The sequence below is a fragment of the Capricornis sumatraensis genome, chromosome 20, assembly GCF_032405125.1.
Source record: "Capricornis sumatraensis isolate serow.1 chromosome 20, serow.2, whole genome shotgun sequence".
Taxonomy (NCBI): domain Eukaryota; kingdom Metazoa; phylum Chordata; class Mammalia; order Artiodactyla; family Bovidae; genus Capricornis; species Capricornis sumatraensis.
Genome location: NC_091088.1, coordinates 61,869,613 through 61,878,630, shown reverse-complemented (window position 1 = coordinate 61,878,630; position 9,018 = coordinate 61,869,613). Strand labels below are relative to the sequence as shown.

The 9,018-nt window shown below is 59.4% G+C and overlaps 1 protein-coding gene across 2 annotated transcripts; it reads right to left on the bottom strand.

The window, feature by feature from the left end:
• Positions 1-3,203: 3,203 nt before the first annotated feature.
• Positions 3,204-8,388, bottom strand: SPIB (Spi-B transcription factor). 2 transcript variants are annotated; one of them, XM_068992534.1, is made up of 6 exons: positions 8,366-8,388; positions 7,344-7,371; positions 5,773-5,845; positions 5,273-5,484; positions 4,758-4,908; positions 3,204-3,502 (listed from the first exon to the last, which is right to left on the bottom strand). In XM_068992534.1, exons 1-6 carry the CDS (start codon positions 8,386-8,388, stop codon positions 3,204-3,206), a joined length of 786 nt encoding a protein of 261 aa, XP_068848635.1. The 2 variants fall into 2 exon arrangements, with proteins under 2 accessions (XP_068848635.1, XP_068848636.1); XM_068992535.1 differs by lacking the exons at positions 5,273-5,484; positions 7,344-7,371; positions 8,366-8,388 and having other exon boundaries at positions 5,773-5,838.
• Positions 8,389-9,018: the final 630 nt, after the last annotated feature.

Genomic DNA, 9,018 nt, shown 5'->3' with positions numbered 1-9,018 from the left:
GCCCCACATTCCGCCTGTGTGTTCTAAAAGGCGAGAAATAACAGCTGGACAAGGAGAGGTGGCCGAATGCCAGGTCCCCAGGGAGGAGGGGGGCTGGGCTTCCGACACCTGGGTCTAAGGGAGGATGTGCGGTAGGCGGGGACTCCTGGGTCCGAGGGAGGTGGGGGCCTGGACTCCTGAGTCCGGGTGCAGAACCGACCCGGAGTCCAGATTCTTGGATCCCAGAGAAAGGAGGATGAGGGCTTGGACTCTTAGGTCCTAGGCGGAGGGATAGGAAGGGACTGGGGTTTGAAGTGGACCGGGGCTCTGAGCCAGGACTCTGGTATCGGGGTGGGGGTGGGGGGCGGGTAGGGATGGTGGGGGAGACAGGGTCTAGAAAACCATTCTTAGTATCTGCAAGGCAGGCGTTTTCGGGAAACCAGAGCCGGGAGAGTCCGGTTTCCCAGCGTAGGCAGGATGGGCGCAGAGGCGGCGTGAGGAGGAGGGGGGCACTGAGGCTCGGGGACTCCGGAGTCCCGCCCTGCCCAACCGGCGCGGACCTACATGCAGGTTTGGGGCCCCGGCCGCTTGGGACCCCTCCTGGGGCCGCGCGCTGCCGGCTCCCCGCCGTGGTTCCCGGAGCGGGCGCGCCGGGCACCGGAGGCGGGGGAGGGGGCGGGTGCCCCAGCGGGGGCGGGTGGGGAGACCGGGAAGGCCCTGGAGGGCTGCCCGGACGTTGGCGCCCTTCCCGGCAGGGGGACCTGCGGCTTTCTGCATGGGGGCGGTGGTTGCTGGACGCCGTGCAGGGGGAGGCGAAGGATACGAGGAGGGGACCGCGGGAGGGGAGCGTCTTGGGACGCCAGGTGTCTGTGGCGGAGGAAGGCGAGGTGGGCGCGAGAGAAGAGGGGAAGGGTATGGGAGCTTCAGCTTAAAGCGGAGGACGGGCGGGCAAGTAACGCCGGCGGAAAGACCCTGGAGTGAGGGAAGACTGGTCGGTCCCGGCTATTTTCCCGCCCACCGTCACCTCCCGCCCCCCCTATCTTTTTCCAAAACCCCCTAAGAGCCGGAAACGTCCCCGCCTTCTCAGAGCTCCTAGCCAACCCAGAGGCAGCTTCCGTGTGACGCCACAGGTTGCCAGGCAAACTGCTACGCGGCTCCCGCGGACCCCGCGGGTGGGTGGAGCGCACGGAGCCCGGAGGGCAGCTCCGCCAGCCCGAGGGCTGTATCCAGCGAGACGGGGACAGAGATGCAGAGGAAGAGGGCAGAAGTTCAGAAGGCGGGGAGGACAGAAACCCAGACGGAAGGGGAACCAGGGAGAGGGTGGAGAATTCCGATCATCAAAAAGAGTCGGAGACAAAAATTGAATCGAACCACCAGTGCCTGCATTTCAAGCCCTTGCCGCGGCCTTCAAGGCTCAGTCTGGTCTAGCTCTTAATTGCTTCTTGCATTCTCCTCTCATCTCCCCCCGACGCTGCCCCGGTGTCTCTGAGGATCAGCAGGCCTTGGTGGATGGGCAGCATCGCAGTCCCTGACAAAAGGTCCCAAGAGGTTTGTCTACCTTGATGTATTTTATTTTATACCACACTTGGGGTAATGATAGTTTTTGCAAAAGGTACCTCATTTGCAAGAGGAGGCCCCCAAAAGACACTATGTCCCTGGCAAAGCCCCTCCCACCCAGCCGCACCCCTCCCCAGAGTGGGGGCTCCCAGCCCGGGCTCTGCTATCAGCCGCTATGTGCTCCCTTCAAGGACCTCTTCCTTCTCTGGGTCCTTGATGCTCCTTCCTGTCTTCCTTCTGGCCATCAGTGGGTGGATGGGTAGATTTCAGGTGATGCATCAAAGGCTTGACAAGGCTGCAAAGGACTTTCGAGATCTTCCTCCTTCTCTCCCTTTCCACAGAAGGGCCAAACTGGCCCAGAAGCAGCAAGTCTTTCTGGTCACCCTAGATCCCCCAGTCGCTCAGGCTCAAGGACTAGGGACTCTGGCTTCTTAGCCCACAGCCTGTGACACCCCCGTAGGATCCAATCAGAGCTCATCCGGGCTTCACCCAATGCTGGATTCACACAAAAATGGTTGGGGTCAATGGACGACTGAAACAAGCCACCAAGGTATGACAGCCAGGGGCTATGGGGACTTGAGATTGGAAAACATATTTCCCATTAGACATGGCCACCACCCTGTTCCAGCCTCTCCACACAGAAAAGCTAGTCCACCTGTTGATGGACTGCACAAAGTCTCTGGTTAGAACCGATACAGGGGGTTTGCCAAAGTCACACAGAAATCAAGGAGTGCCCAGAATGATCCCCAGCATGGCCCTAAGGAGGGTATCCCCAGAAAGGGAAGGTCCCCATGAGAACTCAGGGGCTGTTGGTGGGGTCCCCAAAGGGCCTTATCAGATAAGGATCCCAGAAGGGCCTCAGAGGTGATCGGAGGATTCCAGACAAACAAGGGCATCCCAGATGACATGGCCCAGACACAAGGTTCACTGAGGTCCACCCCCCCAAACATGACAATGGTGTTTTCAGACATGACAAAAGGATCCCAGAGGCACCCATCATGTGATTGGAGATTTTCGGACATTAAAAAGTGACAGCAGGGTGGTTCCAGAGAATTAGGGGATCTCAAAGATGACAAAGGAATTTGGAGGCACAGATAGAACGAGAGAGTCACAGATGGGCATAGAGACACGCATGCAAACGGTCCCCCCAACCCCACCCCCAGGGACCCAGACATTACTAGGAGATCTCAGATTTGACAGGAGGGACTCAGACATGAGAGGGGATCCCAGAGAGACCCTGGACAGGGCTTGGGGTTGCAGGCAGAGCCCTCCTTCTGGTGCGATGATCTCTAGGTTCACCCTCCCCTAGACGAGATTTGAGGGATTGCAGGCATCACAAGGGGATCCCAGAGAAGTTCCTGGGATTCTGGAAGCACTTTGCCCTGCCCCGCCCCTCTACACAGACACGTAGTATAGTCGTCTCTGGGTCTTCTGACCCAAGACATGAAGATCTTGGGGCCCCTGGACATGACAAGGGAATCCCAAAGGGGCCCCAGACACGATAGGGGGGATCCCAGAGGGGCCCCGGGCTGGGCTTAGGGATTGTGGCAGCAGCCCGCCCCCCGCACCAGCGTGGGGGTTCCATGGGTCCTATGACCCAGGGTGCGGGGACGCCCATGTGACACAGGTGTGGAGCCCCTGAGGGCCCCCGAGAGGCCGCCCCGGGCTCAGGCCCGGCGGGCGGCGGGCAGCAGCGCACTGTCAAACTGGTAGGTGAGCTTGCGCTTGACCTTGCGGATCTCGCCCGTCTTGGCGTAGTTGCGCAGGGCGCGCGCCAGCTTCTGGTAGGTCATGCGCTTGCGGTTGCCCTTCTGCTGGCCCCAGCGGCGCGCCAGGAGCTCCTTGTGCTTCGAGGAGAATTGGAAGACCCCGGCGCCCGGCTCCACCCACCACACGCACTCGCGCATGTCTCCGCGCGTCAGCAGCCCCAGCAGGAACTGGTACAGGCGCAGCTTCTTGCGGGCTCCTGCAGCGAGTGCGGGGCGGTTAACGGAAGCATCCTTCGGGGCCCCACCCCGCGCCCTCCCCAGTCCGGAACCGCCAAGCCCCTGCGTCCCCATCAAGAGAAGTGGGGTGAGGGAGGTGGCTGCTGGGTCACCGTGCCTGGCTCCCTCTATGCCACCCCTCCCATCCGGGGTAAGTTGCTCCCCCTTCCTGAAGGTGTCACCCCGGAACCGCTGTCTCCCACCCTTGCTTTGTTTTTCAGGCTGTGTGCCTATCCTGTGCCTGCTTGGTGGCCAGAATGGATCTGTGGAGCGCACGGATGAATCTGCCAAATGGGTTGGCAGTTCTCGTCAAAGGCTTCTAACTAGTGAAGAGATCTGGGGTTGGTTTGAATCTGCCTGGCCATTTCTTCAGCCTCAGGCCTCCCAGCATGTCAGCTCGAGAGACTGGGATCCTGAGAGAGGCCAAGGGGTTTAACTCCTGGGCTTCTAGAAGCAGCAAGGGGCCCACAGAACTGGCCGTGGGGGGGTGGGGGGGCTGTGGCGGTTCGTACCAGGCATTAGATACAAGAACCCCACCTCTGCCACTTTCCAGCTGTGTGGTGTTGGGGTGGTGACTTAACCTCTCTAAGCTGGTGTTTCCTCAGTTATATAAATGAGGCTTGTGTGTGTGTGTGTGTGTTTTACTTGTACCAGTCTTTGTGAAGCACTTGGTACCCACGGGCTGTGCTATGCACAGTACAATTATGAGCTCATTTAATCTTCATCAAAACCCCACAAGACAGGGATGATGATAACAAAGCCCATTTTACAGATGGGAAAACTGAGGCCCAGATAGGGAAAGTAACTAATAATTCCAACTTGCAGGGGCTGCGAGTAATGGAGGTCAGGCACAGGGGCAGAAGCAGAGGTTGACTAGGTGGGAGCTGATATTGTGATGGTTTCTGTGGCTCTCGTGTCCATAATGATGGTGAAGATTCATTGAGTACTGACTCTGTGCCAAGCATTGCTACCTCGTTGACACTTACGATCCCCCGAACCCTCCCAGCCACCAGGAATAGACACTATTGATGTTTTCGTCCCATTGCATAGATAGACCAAGGCACAGAGAGGTAGAGGCGGTTGCCAGCGCAGCACAGCCAGCAGCTGGCAGCTCTGGAAACTGCCCTCAGCACTGGAGTATGTACGGTAGGTGCTTGGGCAAACATGGTTCCCTCAACCCCTCTGCTCCCCCCACCACCAGGTGGAGTCCCTCGCACCCCACCAGCTCCCACATACCTGCCTCGGATACCCTGCCTTCCGGGCCAGCCACGAGGACCTCATCTGACTCACTGTCCGAGACCTCCAGGGCGGGACTGTCCAACAGGAGGTCCTCCTCCTCTGAGAGCACAGGGCTGGCATAGGGCGCGTACGGCGGGGGGCCCAGGGTCTGCGGAAGGTCAGGGTTACCCATGGCCCGGGGGGGCTCCTTTCTCTGCCTCCCTCTGCTTCTTCCCCCTCACTTCTTCCCGGGCCCTGGCTGTGGGCTCCCTGCTCCGCTCACAGCCTGTACTCAGGCTCACTTCCGATCTCCATGGCGTGGCCAGGGACACACGGGCCACCTCTGTGAGAGCCTCCCACCCCTTGATGCACGTCTGCGCCTCTGGGGGCTGGCTCCTGTGATGGAGTAATAATGCCGTTTAACCCCAGAGTCATCAGAGGGGTTAAGGGTTCCCTATGTGCTTGGGTTCTGACGTGGTGCCGGGCACCTCAATCAAAGGATGGGGAACTTTCACGGTCTCCCCAGCCCTCACCTGGCTCGGGAAGTCTTCCGTGGAGTATGCCGGGAAGCCGGGTCCTGGGGCCTCCAGGCTGGGGGCCGGTTCCAGGCTCCCCACGGGGCTGTAAGTTGAGGGGCCATAGCAGAGCTGGACACTCTGGGGTTGGCCAAAGTTGGCCACAGCTGGGTCGAAGGTTTCATAGGAGGCGGCTGGGACGGTGGGACTGAGGCCATAGCTCCACAGGTCTAGGGGGAAGGGCGCAGGATTAGAAGCTGAGAGGTCTGGCCTCGGGCCCCTCCCCCTCGAAGCCCCCGCCAGCACAGAGGGGCTATTGTGGGCTGTGCAAATCTGTGACCCCAGGATTTGCATGGGCAAGCGGGTGCGTGGGAGAGGAAAGGGGAGGAGGTCTGGAGGCCCAGGGCTAACCTTGTCCTGCTGGGCCAGCTGACAAATCCCCTGGGCCTCAGCTCCCCCATCTGTGAAACGGGCCCAAGGGGCAGGGGGAGCAGGGGGGCTGGGCCAGGGTCACTCACCAGGCGCCCCCTCTGAGTCGGGGTAACTGGAGTGCTTGCAGCTGTCCAGATCGTAGAAGACCCCATCCGGGTACTGATAGAGGTGGGGGAGGAAGAGGGGTCACCCAGGCTGCAGGGAGACCCCACCTACCCCGGACCAGGCAGAAGACTCTGACAGGCTGGGAGAGGGTGAGAAAGAGAGGCCAGGCACCAGAGACAGGGGCACCGAGATGGGAGGTAGACACAGCTCGGCAGAATACACAAAGACCCAGACACACACACACAAGAGAACAAGAGATGCAGGCAGAGACACAGGAACACAGAGACCAGGCTCTCTGACAGAGAGCAGCCAGCTACCACTAAGAGTGTGGGCTTCCGGGAACCCCAGCACCTCGCCAGTACACAGTCATAGCAGCTGAGGAGGGTGGAGAATTCCCCCAGCCTTGCCTGCCTCAGGGCCGGGGGCACAGGGGGTGAAGGGTAAGAGGCACGGAAGTGTTTTTAACAGAGGGAAAGAAGCTCTCTCGACCCTTCTTTTATCCACCTCCACAACACTTCAATTCACCTCAAGAGCTGAGTGTTGCTTTAGCAGTGAAACTCTAAAACTAGAGATATGTCATCCTGGTCTTAGGGCTAAATCTGGAAATGTAAGTCCACAAAAGAGCCTTGTTCAAGAACAATCAGGGCAGCTTTAGTAACAGCCCCAAAGGGGAAACAGCCTGAGTGCCCAGGGACAGGAGAACACACGAGAACTGTGGTGTCGTCCTGAGACGGAGTACTATACAACAAAGAAAAAGGACCAGTGTCTGACACACACTTCAGGTCACACGAAGGGAGCCAGACCCAAAGGGGGCCACTGTGCAAAAAGCTCAGAGCCAAACAAAACTCATCTGTGGCGGAAAGTATCAGAGGGGGCTATTGACTGGGCGGGGACATGACAGAATCTTCTAGAGTAATGACAGTGTTCTATATCTTCATACAGTTCCTGGCTACACAGGTGTGCGCATAAGTGAAAACCTCACTGAGCTGTCCGCAAGACTTGTCACTTTCCTGACTTGTAAGGCAAACCTCAAATAAAAAAAAAACAAACAAACAAACAGAACTCTTCAAGCTGGAAGAGGGTGGGATGTGTTGGGGAAGGGGCACCCGCAGGGGTTTCTTTCAAGCATATGTGTGAGGTTTTATTTCTTGGACTAGGTTGTGGGTTTATGGGGGTGGGGTGTAGTATTCTGCGTGTCTGAAATAGTTTCGACTCGCTTTTTGAAAATATATAAAGTCAAGCAGAGAAGGGAAGAAGGAAGAAGATTTACTGAACATGGGATGCATGGAGGAAGAGACGCAAAGTCAAAGACACAGAGACCTACTCCTCCCCATTGGAGGAAGTGGACCAGGGTCTGAGAGAAGGAAAGAGATGTTAGAAAAATCATCTGTGATGGCAGGGGGTGGGGAAAAGGGAGCTTGGGGCTAGCGATGAAAAGTCAGACAAAGGGACAGGAAGAAGCAGAGGGGGAACCTGAGGCAGGAAGGTCGTGATGGGCCTCGCGGGTCTCCCCCCACCCCAGCCCTAGCTGACCCCCAGGACCCCAACTCACCAGACAGCTGAAATGTGGCCCGTCAAGCCTGGAGGGGGAGAGACACAAGGGCATGTCAGGGACGTCTTCAGCCTCTTGGCTCTCAAAGTAGTTGGGGGATGGATGTGGGGCAGGCGGCTGCAGCTGTGACCACCGCAGCCGATCCGCGGCTGCGTGTCTCAGTGTGGGACCAGCCCCACCACACTCACCCCCACTCTCCCACCGGGACAGGAAGTGGGGGGCGGAGGCCAGGCAAATGTTCCCCCCTCCCCTGGGATTTGCATAGACAGAGGCCGGGCGGGGGCAGGGAAAGTGAAGGAGAGAAAGTCCCCGGAGAGAAGATGTGGGTGCCCGAGGGCGGGTGGGGGTGGGGAGGGGGCCTCGGTGAGCGAGTCCGTTCAATGGGTCCATCTTGGACCAGAGGCGAAAGACAGGAGAGACGTGTGGATGGAGATGGGAAAACACAGAAGAGGCTCCGCCGAGGCGAAGGGAGGAGAGGAGGGAAGGGAGAAAGGTGTGGAGAGGCGTTCACGTTTGGGCTGCAGGAGGTATTTATTAAGCCCCAGAAATGGGTGGGGAATAGACGGGCAGACAGATGGAGAGATGAGACAGACAGAAAGACACAGCGAGGGAGCAAGAGGCAGCAAACAAGAGACCCACAAACAGAAAAGATGTGGCCCGCAGCGCAGGCTGCAGACACAGGAGTCAGGGATGCAGTGAGGCCTGGAGGAAGACAGGGACGGAGGCCAAGGGCCACTTGGGAGGACACCGGGGTGGAAAGAAGCAAGCGCCCCAAGGGAAAGAGAGCCTTTCTCTTTTCTCTCCCCAGGGGTCCAGGAGAGACACGCTGGGATGCAGGAGGGGATCGAGGTGGCAGAGGCAAAGAGATCCAGGAGGGGGAGTGGACCCCAGCCCCTCCCACCCACCTGCCTCCTGGGTGGGGCAGAGACCACTGCCCCGCGGGGAGGCCTGGTGGCAGAGGGGTCAAAGGTGAGGGGCAGGGCAGGGGTCCTGAGTCCCGGTTTCAGAGGGCCCCCACTTACTGTGCAGCCTCTAGGGTGAGCATGGTGGTGCTTGCTGCCGCCTGCAGCCACCACCCCTATTTATACCTTGGCCCAGCCCCCGGGGTGGGGGGGGCAGGGGTGCCGGCTGGCTGTGAGCTCAGCCCTCCTCGAAAATCCCCTCAGGGAGGGGGTCGGGGAGGGGGCTGGATTGCACAACCCCTTGGTCACGTGGCAAGGAGGGTGGGCCCAGGGGCTGCCTGGATTTGGGGATCCCCAGGGTTGGGGTGGGGAGGCTGGCCCTGAAGAGTGGAGATGGGAGAAGCATTGGCTTTGGCAGGACCCTGAGAAAGTAAAAAAGTCAAGGGGTCTTGTGGTCAGGGGGCATGTGTGTGGCGTGTCTCTGGACGGAGGAGCCAGGGGGAGTGGGTTTCTGGGGGGCACGCAGAGAACGATAGCAGGTGAGAACACTCGGGTGTCAGAGGCAGGGGAGCGGGGGCTCCCAGAGTGAACGTGAATTCAGCAGGGGTCCCTGAGGAAGAAACTCAGTCCTGAAGCCGGTGGGAACCCTGAGGTGGAAACACTGTGGGTGTGTGACCTGAGAGGGGGGTCCCCTGGTCGTTCCGGGGAGCGGGAGCCTCCTGCCGGGGGCTGCCCCAGGCGTGGAGGAAGCAGGTCAGCACCTGGAAGGCGGG